Source organism: Gambusia affinis, linkage group LG01 (genome assembly GCF_019740435.1).
Source record: "Gambusia affinis linkage group LG01, SWU_Gaff_1.0, whole genome shotgun sequence".
Taxonomy (NCBI): Eukaryota; Metazoa; Chordata; class Actinopteri; order Cyprinodontiformes; family Poeciliidae; genus Gambusia; species Gambusia affinis.
Window position 1 is genome coordinate 15,643,288 of NC_057868.1, and position 20,371 is coordinate 15,663,658.

The 20,371-nt window shown below is 40.3% G+C and overlaps 1 protein-coding gene across 6 annotated transcripts in view; it reads left to right on the forward strand.

Moving 5' to 3' along the window:
- LOC122821281 (myelin transcription factor 1-like) overlaps positions 1 to 20,371 on the forward strand; it is a 29,502-nt gene that overhangs the window by 914 nt on the left and 8,217 nt on the right. For 3 of the 6 annotated variants that reach the window (XM_044099336.1, XM_044099093.1, XM_044099507.1), the window contains exons 2-17: positions 3,138 to 3,189; positions 5,495 to 5,531; positions 5,614 to 5,682; positions 6,401 to 6,615; positions 6,817 to 7,896; positions 8,879 to 8,998; positions 9,501 to 9,591; positions 9,877 to 9,990; positions 10,086 to 10,303; positions 11,427 to 11,629; positions 11,830 to 12,045; positions 12,240 to 12,388; positions 14,485 to 14,547; positions 19,624 to 19,692; positions 19,946 to 20,008; positions 20,168 to 20,251. In XM_044099336.1, the coding sequence (XP_043955271.1) occupies positions 3,138 to 3,189; positions 5,495 to 5,531; positions 5,614 to 5,682; positions 6,401 to 6,615; positions 6,817 to 7,896; positions 8,879 to 8,998; positions 9,501 to 9,591; positions 9,877 to 9,990; positions 10,086 to 10,303; positions 11,427 to 11,629; positions 11,830 to 12,045; positions 12,240 to 12,388; positions 14,485 to 14,547; positions 19,624 to 19,692; positions 19,946 to 20,008; positions 20,168 to 20,251 (2,843 nt within the window). The remainder of the gene's footprint in view (positions 1 to 3,137; positions 3,190 to 5,494; positions 5,532 to 5,613; positions 5,683 to 6,400; positions 6,616 to 6,816; positions 7,897 to 8,878; positions 8,999 to 9,500; positions 9,592 to 9,876; positions 9,991 to 10,085; positions 10,304 to 11,426; positions 11,630 to 11,829; positions 12,046 to 12,239; positions 12,389 to 14,484; positions 14,548 to 19,623; positions 19,693 to 19,945; positions 20,009 to 20,167; positions 20,252 to 20,371) is intronic. The other 3 variants (XM_044099179.1, XM_044099255.1, XM_044099424.1) reach the window with 2 other exon arrangements.

Genomic DNA, 20,371 nt, shown 5'->3' on the forward strand with positions numbered 1-20,371 from the left:
TACATAATAATTGTTGAGCTGCTTATCAACCCAGTTTCCTGTCGCAGTTCTTTACTCCTCCGTTTTGTCCCAGTCACTTTTTTTTTTGAATTCGTAAACAAACCATTTCACATCGTTGTACTTTAAACACGATGTTCTCCCATATAATTTACCGTATGTAATTTACTAAATACTTAAAATCATGCCATACTGTCTAGCGGGTGCTTGTTACTTCAGCTCTAACTTTGCACTTTTACCGTTTTGTCGCCGACTTTTTAATACAAAGAGCTTGCCCCTCAAAGTTACGTTGATATATCAGATGTCATAAAAGTTCGCCTCCACAAAGCTGCAGACAGCAGAAGTAAGACACGAGTCGAAGACATGAAATAAGATTTTTATTTTGTTGTGTATATATATATGTGTGTGTGTGTGTGTGTGTGTGTGTGTGTGTGTGTGTGTGTGTGTTCTGTATTCTTTAGTTTCTTCTTATTAGATCCCTCTAACAAAGACATCACTTATTTCTGTTTTACTTTAGTTCAGTCCTTCCTTAGTAATTCTAGTTTATTATGTTTATTTCTTGTGAAGTTAATCTTTGTTACTCTAGTTTAATCATGTTTCTTATTACTAGTAATTCTTTAGTGTTCAATTCATTTCCTAGTCCTTGTGTACTCTCCCACGCTCCCTGCACCACTTTATCACACTCTCTTTCTCCTCAGTCTGTCTTCTGCTCTCTCCCCTCACACACCTGCAGTCAGTTAGCTAATCAGGCCAGGTCCATCCATCCATCCATCCATCCATCCATCCATCCATCCATCCATCCATCCATCCATCCATTATCTTACACGCTTATCCCTAGTGGGGTCCTGAGGTGTCCAGAGGTCAACAGGAGAGAGGCGGGATCACCCTACAGGTCACCAGTCCATCGAAGGGATATGGACACAGACAGACAGGACAAAAAACCATGCACACACGCCCACACCTGAGGAGAATTTAGAGACCATTTAACCTGACAGTCATGTTTTTGGACTGTGGGAAGAAGCTGGAGAACCCGGAGAGAACCCACCATGCACAGGGAGAACAAACAGAAAGACCCCGGGCCGGGAATCGAATCCAGAACCTTCTTGCTGCAAGGCCACAGTTCCCATCCAGGACCATTGTATTCACTCTCCCAGTACTTATATGCCTCCTTTCACTCCTTGCCAGTTCCTCTCATCTACTCCCATCGTATCCTGTTGTTCTTCCCCTCTGTTCTCTGCTGTCTTTCCCTTGGATTTTTGGTTTTTGTCTTTCTCTGGATTCAATGCTTTATTTAGATTTTTGTTCTTTAATTTTCCTTAGATCTTCAGCATAGCTTGACGTTTCTAGCCTGCGGCACTTCGGTCCATCCACTAACCCTTATGACAATAGGGGAGTTTCAATTGCATCTCTATAGAAGTTCTTGAGCAACTGAGCAGGGAGTTCAACCATTTTCAGTTTCCTGAGGATAAAGAGTCCATGTTGAGCCTTCATCACCAAAAAGGCTTGTTCACCAACCAGGTCAGATCCGAGGTGTTGCAGATGCCCAAGAATTTGAATTGTGCACACACTCCACCACATAATCCCTGAATTGTAATAGGTGGGTACACTGTCCTCCTGCATCTCCTGTAGACCACTATGACCTTGTTGGTTTTGCTGGTGTTGAGTACCAGGTTGTTCAGTGAACATCACTGGGACAGGTTCTGGGTCTGGTCATTGTTTGTTATTAGACCCACTACAGTAGCATCGTCTGAACCCTGTTGGAGCAGTGGAGAGCTGCACAATGTTGGGTGAATAGTGTCAAAAGAACTGGGCTAAGCACACAGCCCTGTGGTGAGTCTGTATTCAGGGCCAGGATGGAGGATGTTCGACCCCCTGTTGTCACCACCTGAGACCGGTTGTTGAGAAATTCCCTGATCCAAAGACAAATTACTGTTTGAAGTTCCAGATTATGGAGCTTCGCTATCAGTTTTCTCAGGATGGTGGGATTAAATGATGAACTGAAGTTCAGCATACGTGTCAGGATGCTGCAAGTCTCTAAGGGCTGTGTGTAGTGCAATGGAGGTGCCCCATTCTGTGGCATCCCTAATGTGTGATCCTCTTACATCGTTTTGTAATGACTGGGGTTAACTTGATCGGGCGGTAGACATTCATGCAGGTCACAACATATTCTACTGGCACAACCACAAAGATGGAGCAATGGAGGAAGACCGGGACAGCTGAAAACTGCAGATTGAAAAGGTCAACGGGTCACCACATGATCTCAGAGTCCTCCCCAACACTTTGTCAGCCCCTGGGACTTTGTTGGGGTTAATGCTCTTCAGAGAAGAAGTCACCTGGTTGAGCTGCAGGGTCAGAGGCTGATGCTGCTCCAGGAGGAAGGGAGCATTGTGTTAGTTTGAATGAAGGAGTTTGATCTGTAGGTCAGTGGCCTTTATGCCTACACAGAGCTATCAGCATACCTATTGATAGGCATTGATGGGTATGCCTGTACCTGTATGCCGTTTTGAAATATTTAATTATCACCATGACTTACCAGAAACTTCAAAGACAATTATACTGATACATATGTTTGTAGAAATATTTTAATTTATTTCCAAATATTTCCTAAATACTAACTTGGCGTTAACAACTGCCGTTTCCCAGTGTTGAAACTAACAGTGTAATCTGTGATTATTTTTAGTTGATGGTCCAATGAGAAAGAAAAGAAACAAGTCAAACGCGTAACATTTCTTGAGGTTTAATAGAAAATGTTGCTTTTTAGAGGCAGCAAATCAGAGTCTGCTCTTTAGCATGTTTCTGTTTGTATCTGTTATGTTTAAAGTTACCTGTGAGATCAAATAGCCAAACTTGTTCTCTTTTTTTTTCTGGATCACTCTGATCTCATAGAACCCAGTAAAGTTTGCATTTTCGTTCAGGAAGGCAGAATGTAGATTTGCTCTTCTTAAGAGCAAACTCAAAGCTTTATCCGAGCTGATTTCCTATTTTGTGTCCAGCTCTAGGCATAAATGAGTTCAAAGATAGATGAAAGTAAGTGACAAAGATTTTTTTGTTGTTTTTTCCCTCCCTGTCTGCTTTCTCTGTCTGTCTGTCTGTCTGGCCATCTCTCCTGTGTCTGTTTCACCCAACCCTCTGTCACATAGATGAGTCAAGACACAGAGACAAGAACACGAGCTCGCTCCAAAGCCATCCGGGGTGAGTGTGAGCACTGACAAGCCTGCATGCAGAAACGAGAGCAGAAAGTGAGACTTGATTCCCAAAGATCTGCTCTCCTCACTCTGTCTCACTTCTCATTCATGTTCTAAAAAACCCAGTCCAGTCACATCAAGAGTGACCAGCACATTGCATCAGATATTTTCTTCTGTTCATTTTTGGTTTATTAAATCAATCATTTGTCCTTCCAGCCAATCAGAAATGATAAATAAGTGGATTGCTGACACCAAAAAAGTTCCAAAAAGGATAAAATTGTGATAAAGTTCAAATTTTCTTTTGACTCATTTCCGAAAGTGAAACTTATGTGATTCATTACACAGAGAAAAATATTGAAATCCTTTATATCTCAGAATTTTGATGATTGTGGTTTACAGACTATTACAGATTTGAATGTTAACATCAGACCAATGAACAGGATGTTTTAATCATAAGTGTCAGGCTTTTGAAGAGCGTGTTTACCTCTACGCTCTCAGTATTTGGTTGGGACTGTGTTCGCCCTGTTGGAAAATAAAAATCAGCATCTTCATAGAGCTTGTGAGCAGATTGAAGTACAAAATTTACTGATGTATGACTACATTTATCATAAATCTTTCCATGTACTTCAGAAAACAGTGAATGAGCACCGACAGATGACATGGCACCCCAGATTATCACCCACTGGAACCTTCACTCTGGATTTGGATTCTGTTATAAAACCCATTTCACATCAGCTAAGGAAGTTGGGAAAAATAAAGCCAGTTCGTTTTAATAAGCAATTTGACATCTTCATGCTTTCATTAATGCTTGACCAGATTCTTGAAATGCACTTTGTATGGGGTGCAGTGGTTCCAGCTACAGAAAATTCAAACTGCTGTGGCAGGTCTTCAATCTGGAGGAAACAGCTACAACCACATTTTCCACATTCTTGTCTTACTCCTCTGGCTTCCCATACATTTAAGGATTATTTTCACTTCTCAAAACTCTTTTGACACCAGGTGAAATAGGGATTTTAGTTTGTGCTTCTCCTATACATTTTCTTTGTATGTCTAATTTTTAAGGTATTTTCTATTTTAGTATTCTATGTTTTGGGGATTTTTTGTCTACAAATGAAATGAAAAATCTTCTTGTATTCTCATTCTACTTCTGTGAATCTCCTTCAAATTCTTGAATGGATTTTACTTGGCAGTAATCATATAGTTGTGATTATCCCTGTTAGGTGTTGCACCTTTTGGTATAACACATTTTCCTTCCACTCAACTTTCTATGAATGTAATAGGATTTCTTTTAGCGTACACTAATTATATGAGACACAGAACTTTGGGTTTTGTTTTCTGTAACACATACTCATCAAAATTAGAATAAATAAAAACTTGGATTTATCTCATTCAATGTAAATTGAATTATTTTACTTTCTGAAATGAGAAAAAAAAATCTAAAATTTTTAACATCAAAAAATTGTTTAGCTTGAAAGAAAAATTCCCCCATTGGTTTTCAGTCATATACATAATAAAAGTGTATCTTGACAAAATCAGACGCATGGATTTAATTTTGCAAAGTTATTTGATTTAAATCTAGTTGGAACAGTTGTTTTTGTAAAACATTACAATTAGATTTGAAGTTTGTAAATATATCCAGAAACTTTTCCTTTCTTAAATGCTAATTCATTTGCAACATCAAACCCACTCTGTTACATTGTTGTCATCACGCAGTTTAAGCTTTTAAGGTTAGGTTCCAAACGTACACTGGCTCTTTTCATCAGAAAAGTTACTCCATTTGGAACATCCACTAAGTCCTGTGATCAGTCATTTAAAAAAAAAAAAAAATGACGAGGTATTTTTAAGATGAACCAGAACAGTGACCTCTATTCTGTCCCCATATATGGACAGCTAGCAGGTAGTAGATGGCTTTTTGCTGTGGACATCAGAAAACACAGTGGACTAATTTCTCAAGTCAAAGCTTTAGTTATTTTGACTAATCAAAATAAAACAAACTGAAACATGTTTTGCAAGATTTCAACTTTTTAAAATCATTGATGGTAAATGGTAATAATGTGGTTTGAATTGACTGTTGGCTGCTGGTAGTTGTGGAGCTGTTCTCTCTTTTTGCTAATCGGATTGCTCGCGAAGAACGGCAGCTTTGAATCACGCAACCCCATGAATGCATATTTGTGAAAAGACAGACATGAAGACATTCAACAGAACTGAAGATGACGAATTAATAACTGTTCTTTCTATTCTGTTACAAGACGTGTAACGTGAGATATTTGTTTGTGTTCTCGGGTAACGCGGTGAACTCTACTCTCTGTCAGCGGAACAAGTTGGACAAGCGATGAAGCTGGAAATGAGGTGAAGTATTCTTGTCCTGAACGGCTCCCAAATCAAGCAGTGCGATGTGTTTGAAATGTCGGTTTTTCTTGGTTTCTGCCAGCAGCAGCTGTCCCACCCCTGGATGTGATGGCAAAGGTCACGTCAGTGGAAGATATTCGAGACACAGAAGGTGGGAACCAGCAGAAATGATGAGAGCAGGACTTATCATCAACAATGTAAATGTGTCATAGTATTCAAAATCTGCCTGACGATTCACTTCTATAGATGATGGACTTTCTGTTTTTGTAGGGCAAACAGAGGGAAGAGACGTCCATGTTATGAATTTTGGTCGCTAAAATAGTTATTGACTTAAAAGTTTCCTGTATTCAAGAGGAAACCATTTTGTTTTTCCTTGGCTCCTTTTAGGGTGACATTGTTTTACTGATGAATAGCCCACAGGTTCCCAGCTGTTGGCCTATTTCATGAGGCAGACAAAGTCATCCCTCCAGCATCTCTGAAGCTCTCCTAAACAGCATCATTTAACAGATCGTATTTACAAGAGAGATTTGGAAATTTAATTTGCTTCATCGTATGCAGAAAGCACCTCCTTCAGGTCTTCATCCGTTTGTTTTCTTTGTCCCATGAATTCCTACAAACCCCACTGGGCGAATTACAGCTCTAAAATATGGAGACAATAATAGAGAACTTTTATCAGATTTGTTGTGAAAGCAACTTTCTACACGGTTGTGATACTGCTCCGTTATCAGTGTGCTTGCATCATTTCGACTTTAACCACATAATTTATTTGACTAAGCATTCATTTCTAGTCAAATTAACGCACCATATAGTTCTGCTGCCCGAGTGTGATGCACATAACAGTTCTTTTGTTTTGTCCATCTGGATCTCAGCGCGCTAGGGTGCCCAATTGTAAAGAAAAGGAAGCTCCAGGAGGCTGAGATCGAAGAGAACCCGCTGTCGCCCAGGAAGAGGACCCCGCCTACCAAGCAGGCCGATGAGGACAGCGACATGGCAGAAGAGGAGGAGCAGAATGAGGAAGATGGAGAGGAAAAAGATGGGATCAAAGACAAAAAGAAAAAAGAAACAAAGAGCGAGACTGGAAAAGGTGTGTAACTCAATCTTTCACACATTTCCCGGATTTCTTTCAGCTCAAAAATGTGAATGTGAGCGTAAATGTGAACAATTTTCGTTGTTGCTTAGACCAACCACACAAATCTGTTGCCGATCTTTTTACTGATGGATGCAGACAAGATTACAAATGAGCAACATAGCAGCTCTGACGTTTTTGTGCACTTCGGTTCCACAGTTGAACGTACCTCGGTGACCACAGACAGCCCAGAACAACCTTGCCCTTCACCTGATGATAAGAGCAGAAGTATCAAATCAGAGACTGAGAACAAAGTAGAGACAGAAAACTTTAGTGAGGAGGTAACATGTGTGATAATCACAGAGGAAGAGGAGGTTCCGTCGGCCTCCGCGTGCCTCCCACGACAGCTCCCAGCAGAAGAAACAACTGTCCCTTGGCATGGAGAGACAAAAGATGAGGAAGAAGGTAAAGCAAAAAAAGCAAACCTGGAGGAGGAGGAACTGGAAAGTCAGAGGAATGTTGCAGAAGAGATGGAGATAAGAAGACAGATGATCAGGCAGGAAAATTCTGATCACCAGTATTCAAGTGGAGATTACAAAAATCAGGCCAAAGAGTCAAAACCGATAGAGAATAATGAGACTGAAGAAGAGGAGGAGGACGAGGAGGACGCAGAGGAGGAAGATGAGGAGGAAGAGGAAGAGGACGAAGACGATGGAGCAGTGAGGCAAGTTGAGACAGTTTTCATTCAGGAATCTGAAGCGACTGTGTCACTCAGGGAAGAGCAGTGCGACACCCTCAGGGCCGAGGAAGAAGCAGCAGAGGAGAAGCAAAGCAGCAAAGCTGGTGAAGTAGAGCAAGAAGAAGAAGAAGAAGACGAGGAAGAAGAAGATGAAGAAGATGATGAGGAAGAAGAAGGACACTCAAGCAAAGCCTCTCCGAGCACAGTCATCATCGAAGTTCACGCAGAGGAGGAGGAACACGAGGAGGACGAGGAGGAAGAGGAGGAAGAGGAAGACGACGAGGAACTGGAGGAGGACGAAGAAGAGGAGGAAGAGGAGGAGGACAGGGGAGAGGAATTGGATCGCGTCTCCGAGGGATCGGGCGTCACGGACGACTCTGAAAACTGGGACATGACTCGAGGGAATCTGGGGCTGCTGGAGCAGGCCATCGCTCTGAAGGCAGAGGAGGTCCAGGGAGGTCAGGAGAGCAGCAGTTCTGTTGACTACCAACCCAGCAACGCCTCCATGAAGAACTCTGACGGTTCTGCTGGAGCCCGCCGCTCCACCCACTGTAGCAAAGGTACACAGTCTGCCAATGACATAGAGTTGTGGGTGTCAAACTCAAGGCCCTGAGGGCCAAATCTATGGCTATCCGCCAAAGCTTTTAACGCGGGCCTAGAACCGTCAAAAAAAGATAACGGTTATTTTTTCAATCAAATCAAAGCAGTTTTTATCTATTCACTGCTAAATCAGTCTCGCCACTTTTCTGCAAATTATTGTGTAAATTCTCGTAAAATCAACAAAGCCCTGCATTTTTTTATTTTTTTTTATTTTTGCACTGAACCATAATTGTGAGTTTATTGTAGATTTATGGCAAAAATGGTGAAAAATATTGGATCTAAGGCACTGTTTATTCCCACCTCCATGTGTCTCTTACTTCTACTAAACATCTGCCTCAGCCTTACTTTATGTATAATCCATAACAATACAGCGAGTAATAAAATTTCCTATTTCCCATCATGCAAAAGTGCAAGTATTTCAAATTTAGAGCCACAAACATGTCAATTTTTATTGCAAAAAATCCCAAAGACAGTTGCAAAATCCTGGAGGGACTGAAAAGATGTTCAGGATTATTTAATTTTAAGAATTTGTTTATGTTTCAACAATTCATTGACGGGTTTTAGCAATAGATTCTGGCACAACTGGCCCTTTAAGAACATTCATGATCTTGATTTGGTCCAAAACTAAATTGAGTTTGACATAGAGCAACACGTCTAACTGTAAGCCCTGCTGTCTTCTTATTGCAATTAATGTGACCAAGATTTGACGTTTTGATTCTAATGTTTAATGTTGAAGAAATTAAGTTTGTGTCAAACTGTGTGAAAAAGAATCTTATCAGAAAAATGCAATATGTATGGATTGTTTGGTGTCTCCCATGTTGGACTTCAGAAAAAAATAATTTTCCCGTAATCAGTTAAAATACAAGCAAAATTTACTTTTTTTTTTCCATAAGGCTCTTGTGTTTTGATGACATTTAATTAAGCTTCTTCACAACTTTTCAGAAAAGAAGGAAGTAAAGTGTCCAACTCCAGGTTGTGACGGAACAGGCCACATCACTGGGTTGTATCCTCACCACCGCAGTCTTTCTGGATGTCCACACAAAGACAGAATACCTCCAGAGAGTGAGTACATCGCCCAGTGGTACCCAAACGTTTCACCCTACGACTGGTGTCGGTGGAAGTTAAACAATTTCCCTCATAGAACAATAAAAGGAGGGAATGAAAACACAGACGGATCGACCAAACAGCTGTGTCATGCTGTTTTTAAAAGTATATATATATATATTATCACTTCAAAAATGTATTGAATTCAGTGTGACAATGTAAAAGTACCGACTTGACATTTCACCACCCTCAATGTATCTGATCACAACTTTGGGAACGACTGCAATGAGTGAAAGGTGGTGCAGGCATTTTAGATGAGAAGAAAAACTGTTTCTGTCATCTTTCTGTCTAGAAGTCTTCACTAGCACTTGTAACAAAATCAGTTCAACTAACACTACTACTGAAGCCTGACTAATACTGTTGTAGCAAGTGCTTTCTTTAGCTCACAGTCACTGTGTGTGCTCAGAGTACATGTCCTATTCTAAACATGCTGACCTTAGTGTACTTCTGCTGTCTGTAGTTTTGGCCATGCACGAAAATGTCTTGAAGTGTCCCACTCCCGGATGCACCGGCCAAGGTCATGTGAACAGTAACCGCAACACACACCGCAGGTTGTTAAAGCACACGCACACACACACACACACACACACAGAAAAGGGCATGCACACAGCAGGTCATTTCATGCTTTAGTATAATCTCTCTTTATTATTTATTTCAAAATATAGCATGAGGACTGATTTTAAAGATACATTTAGAAAATAAGCAGCAGAAAATTAAGACAAATTAATGTCCTCTAATAGAACTAACACATGTTTGATCAAATCACCTAAGATAAAAAATCTCGATGTTTGCTTTGCTAATTAAAAATTCGTGTTTGGATCTTCCACCCCTTTCAGCCTGTCCGGTTGCCCCATAGCAGCAGCAGCTAAGCTGAACAAGAGCCAGGACAAGCAGGTTCATCTGCAAGCTTCATCCAGTGAGCCAACTTCAAACTCTGACAGAGTGCTGAGGCAAGACAAGAAGCAAACGTTTTGTTTCCTCTTCACCCCTATGGAAGTCCATGTCTGCTGATGCATTTTGGTCGAACCTATGGTTTTTCTTGCAGGCCAATGTGTTTTGTGAAACAGCTGGAGATCCCTCAGTATGGCAGCTACCGGCCCAACACAGTGACAACCACACCTCGAGCTAACCTTGCCAAGGAGCTGGAGAAATACTCCAAGGTTTCTTTTGACTATGCAAGCTTTGATGTCCAAGTGTTTGGAAAGCGTATGATCGTTCCAAAGACGCCCGACACTACTGACACATCCACTAAAGTTTTCAAATGTAAGTCTAACTCCTGTTCTAGATTTAGCCACAAAGCTAATCTTGCATGTTTACACCGGGTTCTGTGGTGGCACAGCGTGAAGGACTAAGCACTAAGGGGCCCTTAGTGCTTGACGCAGCCCTCACAGGTTTGAGTCCCGGCCCGATGACCTTTGCTGCATAAAGCATCATGTTTTTTTCACGCAACTCTGTATCAGCTGGAGAAACGATATTGCACACAAAACAATAAACACCCATTTGAGCTTGATGTAATTTGATTCACAATTCAAAAAACTTTATTCTACCCAGCAAGTGAACATAAAATCAAAAAAAGTCAGAAAATTAAGTCCACTTACATTCAGGTAAGAAGAGTAAACATCTAAAGTGGGCAAAGTTCAGATGCTTAGATTGTCATACTGCAAGTAATGTACAAATTATTGCACGAAAACGATGTTAATTAATTAATTAAACAGATCCCTTCCGATCCCTTCTGTTTAATGAACTATCATGCTGACGCCAGTGTCACCAGTGTCCTCATGAACCCATTCACCTGATTGTTTTGGTGGTGACAGTTAAAGGGTTGATAAAATGATCATTTGTTAGTCAAAATAAACAATATTTATAAATGTTGAATTCATTACAAAACTAAAAGCCCTCTTTTGCTGGTGTGATTACATTCAGAAATGCTATGAAAATCAGTAATGCAATTTCTGGTGTGGCAGTGAGCAAGAGCTGAGGTGTTGGTAGGCATAAACTCTCAGGCCGCCTTTCTCCCCAGTCCTCCCAGTCCGCCTCACCTGAGCCAGATCCTCCGACCAGCTGATAAACATAGTCCCTCCTGCATGTCCCTGGGTCTCCTTCCCCCAGACACCTCCACTAGCTACTCCTGATGTGGAGGAGTTCCTGCTGGAAAACTGACCTTCTCAGTTTCGTTGCCTCAAAGGGAGAGCCCAGACACCCTGGAGGAAACTCATTAAAGCCGCCGGACTTTACAGTCTCGTTTTTTAGGTCACTACCTAGAGCTTGTGAGCACAGATGAGGGTGGAACATAAATGAATTGGTAAATGAGAGCTCACATAATCGAAGACGCCATATCAGTCAATCTATTAACCTAAGTGTTTATTTTTGTGCCATTTGCACACAGCTAAACCATTTTCCAAGGCGTCCTCCCCAAGCCATAGTACATCAGGAGGTTTCGCCAAGAACACCCCGTCCTCTAGTGGTTATGACTACAGCCAGGATGCAGAGGCAGCCCATATGGCAGCAACAGCAATCCTCAACCTGTCCACCCGCTGCTGGGAGAGACCGGAAACCTGCAGCACTAAACTCCGGGAGCCTTGCACCAAGGTATGCAGATCTACTGCGATGGATACTAAAGAATACAAGAACTCTTTAGCTAAAGCCGCTTACTGTACAATTGCACCTGAGGACAACGTTAGTGTCTGTCGAGTGGCTCACAGCCAGTTTAGGATGTGAACATTGGCTTTTCCAGTTAGGTCCAACATCCATCCCATACTTCACTTACACCATTTATTTTAACACTGCAGGAGGTCGCGATTGAGGTGGATGAGAATGGCACCTTAGACCTCAGCATGAAAAAGACCAAGAGAGAGGACATACAGTCTGCAGAGACTGCATGTTCTTTGCCTTCCTCCTCTCAACTTGTGGATGCCACGTTGTCTCAGGACCATCCTCAGTCAGATTGGGACGGTCCACTAGATTTCACCAAACCCAGTGAAGACAAGGAGGAAGACCATGAAGAGGTAATGAATTTTTCCACTGACAGGACATTTTGGGACAAAACAAAAGCTCAAGGAAAAGAAGAAATATCAGTGTCCCGTGCCTGTAGCAACTGTATATGCATTAAAACAATTTTAAAGTTGGAAACAGACTTTGATTAGATAAACTTTTTCGAAAGTATCTTAGCCATTTATGCTCCATTTTTACTTCTGACTAGATGGAATACACAGCTCCTTCATATACATCATCTGATGATGAGGAAGAGAACCAAGAAAACTCAGAGGACCGGAAATACCCCGGTGAAGTCACTACCGGCAGTTTTAAAGTCAAGTTTCAGCCCAAAGACAACAAAAAAGAAGTCATTGTGTAAGTTCAATACCTTCCCATTTTAAAACTTGTGAAAATAGGGCTTGTGACGCAACAGGTGATCTTCAGTTCACTGTTTGATAATAGCTAGAAGTGTCAGATCTAAATCAAGAGTTAACTGCAAATATTGTATTTCTTATCAAACGGCTGTGTGAAAACAAAATGCTGAATCCATTTGCTGGTTTGCGGGAGAATCTTAAGAGATGGAGAAAGACGTGTTGATAAATTAAAACTAGCTGAAATATTAAAATACAGTGTTTAATTAAATCTATCAAAGATTTGCAGCAGTAGAATGTCAAGTAGCAGGATCTACAGTGAGAATTGTAGCTGTAAAGCTTAAAGTGAACCAGGATTAGGTGAACATGTTGAGCTAAATATGTTGTAATCTTTGTTTTAACTGAGAAATTGCTGTTTCCGATACAGTTTTGGGGGTTTTGGCGATTATGAAACCACCAAAACTCATTATTACTTCAAAAATGTGCATCTTGTGTTAGAACTTTCACCGACGGAGGTCTCCAATTTTAAACCTGCTGGGTTTTGGTCCATCCTGTACTGGAGTTTATAGAGTAAACACATGAAGGCCAACTTTACCTGAGTAGTTGTTTATCATATTGCGTTTGACTGGTGTAATTTTTGATAATGCCACACTGTGTTACTATTGGCTGTAATAAAAAAAAAATAAAATAAAAAAAACAGTGAGGGGAATCTGGATAATTTCCCACATGAAAAAAAGGAGAGCACAGTGGGAGAGAGCCGGAGCATAACACAACTTCTGCAGGACCTATATAATTTGTGCCCTCAACATTTCTCTCCAGAGGACTTTGTAGGAGCAAAACCCACCAAGGCTCTGACAGGTGATCTTTACCTTCGCGAAATGCCGCGCTGCCAGTGTTGAGACGGTCAGAACTGGAAGCTCTTTGAAGTGCTAACGGAGCTGTACTGCCGGCAGTACTGAATATGAAACCGTGGATCTGACTGGACCAATACCAGACTCTAAACAGCTGTTACTGGAATGGACACAGAGCTACAGACGCTGGGAGAAACATCAAAGACAAGCAGTGCTACTTGAAATGCTAACAGAGCTACATTACTGGCAATACTGAATATGAAACCACCAATCCGACCAGCAGCAAAACACCAGCTTCTTTAGCCAATGCTGTCTCTTCCTCTGTTTGGTCCTCCTCATCTTCATTACCTCTTGTGACTTCATCACTGTTTTGGCTGGACGGAGCTAGCACAGTTGGACCTTTAGATGTCATTTACTCCAGAAAGCGCTTCAGAGTGAACAACATGGCGACTTTCATGTGACTATATTGTATTAAAATTTATAGAAACTAAACAACCTACATTATTATTACTGTAATGTTTTTACATATAAAATAAATACTTCTAAGATAAAGTCTGTTGTTACAACTAATCATAATAGTTGTAACTAATACAATTAATTACAGCTATCACAATAGTTGTAACTAATTACGGTACTATTATCCCTTTAAGAGTAATTTCTGGTGCAATGCAGTTTTATGCCAAAAGATGGCGGTAGTGGCGCACAAGAGAGACTGACTTCCAAGCCTTATACAGAAGAAGCTCAGTGTAAACAAATCTACTGGCGGAACAGTCGTCAGTATCACAGCAAAGCCACTATTAAAGCATCTGGTTTCTGGTTTCACAGAATAGAGACTGTTTTACCCACAAACCAGTGTGTCTGCCGTCACACGTACAAAGTAATTGTTACACACGTAACCCTACCTTATAATAGATGCTGGCTGCAAGAAATCTTTTGAAGATTTTGTTTTGTGTAATTTCATTTCAGTTAATTTTGGTTCATTTAGATAGTATGTAGTCACAACACGTCATCTTTCAACACCGGCAGCCCACGACACTTCTCAACTTGCTTTACAAAAGAGAAGAGAAAATCAAGTCAATCAAATTATACATCCATCTCAACCGACGCTTGATATCAAAAAGTTTAGCTTGTGATTTAAACCTAGCAGCTATCATAGAGTCGCTGACTCGCAGCCTTGTTGCAACAGGAAGAAACCCACAGCAGAACCTGGCTCAGGTCTAATCCATGATTATTATTTTCTGTGATTTAGATGTCCAACACCAGGCTGTGATGGCAGTGGGCATATCACTGGCAATTATGCATCACATCGAAGGTAAGAACTTGAGTGTGTATTACGAAAGTGTTTATTATTATTATTATTATTATTATTATTATTATTATTATTATTATTATTATTATTATTATTATTATTATTATTATTATCATCATGTTAAGCCATTCATTTTTGTCAGTATATTTGTTAATTTAACTGACAAATAAATGACTGAACACTGAGGCTATAGTTATGAACTTACCTTTAGTCATTTTTAACAGTCCTACGTTTTCCTCATAAGTTACTTATGACCATGAATATAAATATATAATAGCCTACATCAGTGGTGATCAGTGGTCTTGTAAATTTCGAATAAATTTATTTTCTAAAGTTATCAAAGATTAAATAAATTTAACATGAGGCTGACAATAATAGTCAAGTAAATTCAACATACTTCTTAGGTTATTTTCAAAATATTTGTAGCAAAATTTAAGAACACACCAATTTCAGAAAACCCCTTTTATTAATAAGAATCTTCTTATCTTCTTATAGTAGCTTCTTCACACGCGTGTGCAAAACTGTTGGCAACACTTTGTGACCTAAAAGCCCCCAATGGTCCCTGAAATAAATTAAAATTGACAAAAGTAATACATAGCATTTATGGAAATTGACCAATGAAAATCCACATTGCTTTTGAAATGTGGTTGAATACAATCATTTTAAAAAGCAAACGAATGAAGCAGGCTTGGACAAAAAACAATACCTGTAACTTAATATTTTGTTGTGCAACCTTTTGAGACAATCACTGCAATCAAATAATTTATGCATCTGTTAATACGACTTCTGTACCTGTCCAAGGGTATTTTGGTCCAGTACTAGTGAACAAACTCCTCCAGCTGTCATAAGTTTGAAGGGCGAATTTCTTCAAGAGGCCTCTTTCAGCTCCTTCTATGTTCAATACACTTTAGAGCCACTTCTTTGCCCATATGGGACCTATATTCTGATTTTTCACCCCCCAAAAAATATGATTTGTGCCACTTGTACTTGAACTAATTCTGATACGTATCCAAATGTTTTCAAAGCGTCTGCAATCTGCATGGTCAAGTCACATTTTTCCATCTTTTATGACATTGATGTCATAATTTTACACCAGAAAAAGCCAAATACAGTAAAATCAGGATGTAAAGAATATAATAAAATAGAAAGTATTCTTTATCATATACACCTAAGTGTTTTGTATGTGATTTAAATATGATGTTATATAAAGAATAAATAAATAAAATAACAAGAGTTGACATGAAAACGTGTTAATCTATAAATAGTCTACAAATGAGTCCAGAGAAAATTAGATTTAATGGCTGAAAACTATGCTTATTAACTTTTGAAACAAGTCTGTCACAGAAGGTCATCACATCACAATCAGACCAGTCCTGGGTCTGACTATGGATCCAGATGGACTTCTGTGCAGAAATTGCAGTAAATGCGTCACAAAAATCCATTGCTATTAGTTGTCCTTTTGTTATTACCTCCCTTCGTGTTGCCGTGGTCTTGTGACAATAATGTCGGCTCCCGTTGCTGAATAAACTTTGAAACATAAACGATTCCATCTAGGGTTACTTCTGTAACCAGCTTGGCTCATACTTTGGTACAAAATAGGAGACTCCACAGACAAACCACAACTTGCTCAAATGTCTTCATAAAAAAACTGTTCACTGTGAAAAGAAGAGATAATTATATCAATATCAGATGTCAGAATATCAGATATAATTATCTGCTTACTGAAAAGATTGAATAACCCAGAAACAAAAAAAAGACAGCTATAAACAAAAACATTATCAGTCTGCCAGCCTCCCGGAGCGAGACAGAAAACAGAGAGGGACCTAACCACTGTGTTCAATCCACCTTTATACCTGTCACACCCACCTCTCAGGTGCAACTGGGGCTGTAATGAGCTAACATAGTCACCACATTATACGGAGGAACCAACATGTCAAACGTAAGGTTCTCAGACCAGCGGTGTGCGACTCCAATGTTCTTCTTCTGCTCATGTGGGTCGCTCTGCGGATATAAACAGTTCACACAGCAGTCTGACTGCAGTTGGGTGTAACTACTAGTATGAATGACCTGCAGGGAAAAAAATTGGATTTCAGTAAAAAAAAAATTGAATTGAGCATAAAGGTTTGTTTAGAGGCTTGATGAGTATTTCACAATCATTAATGCGATTACTATCTGCCATAGCAGTGGTTGATTGGCTAGAGTAAGCATCTGCTCTACCGATGATCTGAGTTGGTGTTTCAGTTTTTTAACTGAGCTGAAAACACCAAAAACACACCAAGCACATCTACATGTTATGGTTGTCAAAGTCAAGCTGTCATAAATGACCTGCTTCTTCTCTCTCTCGTTATTTCATGTTTTAAATTCAAACTTTTTCCCCACATTGTTATCTTGTTGTAGTATTGACAATTAGTAGCAAAGCGCTGCGTCTCTTTTCTTTTGCACATGCATTTAAGATTTAGCGCATTAGCAGCTGGACAACTAAAACCAGCTTTTTGCCCTCCATCAGGGAGCTTGTCGAGTTTATTTCTAAGTTTATTTATTTTTTGTTTTTCGTTGTACATTATTCTGAACAGGTACAGTGATACTACAGTCCTGATACTATTATTCATTAATAATGTCCATATTGTCCGGTTGTGAAAGTGGTGTCTTCCTTGGTTCAATAGTCATTAAATATTTTCCATTTTCCAACAAATTGACCAACTTGCAATCTCAGTTTATATGAGAGCTTTTACATCACAGATATCTCCTCCATAATGCACAGCCATTGCTCCACAATCGGTTCCTCTTTATGGCATAATCTTGTGATGGCTTTCTGACATGCTGAAGTTAATATTTTTACCAGGTATTTGTCTTCTTTTTGTAGTACGTCATGTGTAAGATACCCCAAATAGATTGTCCCACATGTTCTGCGTATTCCATATTCTATGTTTTTTTTTTTTTCACTTTTATGTTCTTTAAGTTCCTTTTGCCATTTTTTAAATATAGTAGATGTTTTCCTCCCTGCCATCAGTCCCTGGTGCAGTGCTGAAATTACTCTGCATTTTTCCCCTTGTAATTTTTCTGAAATATCTCAATTTTACTTATGTTGTTTTGTATCTCTTTCTCACAGTAATCTCTTATCTATAAATATCAATATCGATCTTAGTTGTCTAGTCCAAATTTTGTCTTTTTGTTATAAACTCAGCAGCTTAAATCCCTAAACTCGAGGTCCTAGCAAACCAACTCAACCTCCTGGTTTCTTTCTCTAATTTATAATTATTAGTTTCAACTGTAGTATTAGTTTTTAAACCCAACTAACTACTTAACTTATTTATACCAATAGTCCTTTGTTGGCTGTTTCTTTTCTTAATTCCATATCTTTTCTACCAATTTTCAGAATTTTCCATTTTGAAACATTCAACATTGCACCAACCTATCAGAGGTCTAATTTGCACGGTTTGTGGCAATGAAGCCACAAACTTTCACTTCCACTTCTTCTCACGCGATGGGAATAGGGTTTGATCTTACCCTATTTCTCCTGAAATCTATAACCATAAGCAAGCTGGCGGACAAAGCGGTAAAACCAGCTTTAGATTATTGTCCAACTGTGATACATTCAATAACTGCAGAGTCATCCGAGCATTTCTGCAGATGACAGAAGTCGGACTTGTGCTGGACGTTTGAAGCGCAGAGAGTGAATAGGAATGGTGAGAGTACAGAGCCTTGTGGTGCTCCTGTGTTGCTGACCACCTGGTTAGACACGCAGACCTTCAGTGGTCTAATGGTCTGTTTCTCAGATCCTGTGTCTTCTAGAGTTTCTGACTAAACAGATCGGGCTGCATTGTGTTAAAGGCACTGGAGAAATCAAAGAACGTGATCCTCACAGTGCTGCCTGCCCTGTCCAGATGACAGTGGGCTTGTTGAGGCATATGTATGATGGCATCTTCAACTCCTTGGCAATAACAAGCAAACTGCAGGGAGTCCTGGTATGTGCCTGTATGCTAACTCAAGAGGGCTAGCAGGAGTCTCCCCAGGACCTTTATGATGTGGGGAGTCAGGGCAGCGAGTCTGTAGTCGTTAATGACTGATGGGTGAGTCGGAACCGGAACCAAGCGGAATGTCTTCCACAACAACAGAACCTTCTGTTGGGTCAAGCTGCTGCAGAATCCCACAGAGCTGCTCTGCTCTGCACAGGCCTTTGGGACTCTGGGGCTGACAGCATCCAGACCTTCAGCCTTGTTCTGGTCCAGTCTCTCCAGCTGCCTCTTCACCCGACTTCTAGATACAGAAAAGTGGGAGGGGGGGTCAAAGGGAGCAGCAGCATCTCCTGATGTGGTCAAAGACAAACTTGTGGAAACAGAAGAGTCCATGACTGAGGTGGAAGACAGAGCGTCTGAAAGCCGTGGGTCAAAGCAGGGTGGGATGAGCTTGTTCCAGAACTGAAGCTATTGAACAATGTGTTCAACTCATTTGCTCTGTCAAGACTTTTCATCTGTCCGATCCTCCGTTTGCTTGAAGCCTGTGATCTTCTTCATCCCTGACCACACATCTGTGATATTGTTCCTGTGGTTATCATAGCAGCGCATGCAGTCGCAGCGACTTAAGGCTCTCTACTTCAGCCCTCTTTTCTCTTTCTCTTTTTTTGGGGGGGAAATTTTTGTGTTTTGGGCTCTTTGTTGGTCGTTCATATTAACCTTCTCTTCAATTTGAAGGACTGAATGATCTTTGTTGTCTTAGCAGCTGTAACAGTTTTTGTCCACATGCATAGTCTGTAATTTGAAGGTTATGTCATCTACAGACGAAACGCTGTGGCGTCCTCTGGTCCCTGTGTATTCTATCTAATTTAGGCAGCTTGTGAGTTTTCAATTGGAAATTGGAACAAACCTATTCAGGAGCAAGCAACATTGTTTACACTGCACATGGTGATTTATATTTTTTGTTTTTCTAACAATTACACTGCTCAGGTAGATAATGCATCAAATCTCTTCTCATGGGTGCAACCCAGTTCTGACTTGACTTCCATTCTGGTTGAGCTTGTGTCCTGGCTCTTTCCATCTGTTCTAACTTCTGTTTTCTGACTCTCTCCTTCTACTTTTTCAGTCTGTCAGGCTGTCCTCTTGCTGATAAATCACTTCGGACCCTCATGGCTGCCCACACAGCTGAACTGAAGTATGTGTGTTTTATTGAGTTAATTGTTTCCTGACTAAACCTCAACAAGTTTACTGAAAGCTCTGCAGCTACGGCTTGGTCCATTTTCCCATCTCTATGCTTCAATTCGATTAAAAGATGAAAACAGCAAATAAGGGTGGTGGATATCTAGCTGGAAGCATACAACAGAAACTATTAGGTGCATAGTGAGAAAAATAAAAAAAATAATAATAATAGTAGAAGTGTGCTGAAAGCCTGCCTACATGTGTCTCAGGTGTCCGACTCCAGGCTGTGATGGATCGGGTCACATCACTGGAAACTATGCGTCACACAGGAGGTGGGAGCTCCTCACATTTGCATTTTGATCCATATAAGTAAAGTAATGACACCTGATGAGATGCCGTCTTAATAATAATGAACATTATTAATTGCACTTTAATTATTTGGCCTCCTTACTTCACAAAAGTGTTGACATTTTCACGTGTGACCCTGCCAGTTTGTCTGGATGTCCACGGGCCAAGAAAGGAGGAGTCAAATCAGCGCCTTCCAAAGACGACAAGGAAGAATCTGAGCTGCTGAGGTAAGTGACTGTGTCTTAGCATCGTTCCTGTTTCTGTTTTCTATTAGACTAGCAGTTCATGAATAATGCTGGGAGGACAGACTTATAAAGCATTCTTAAAATATCTGTAGACAGAACCGT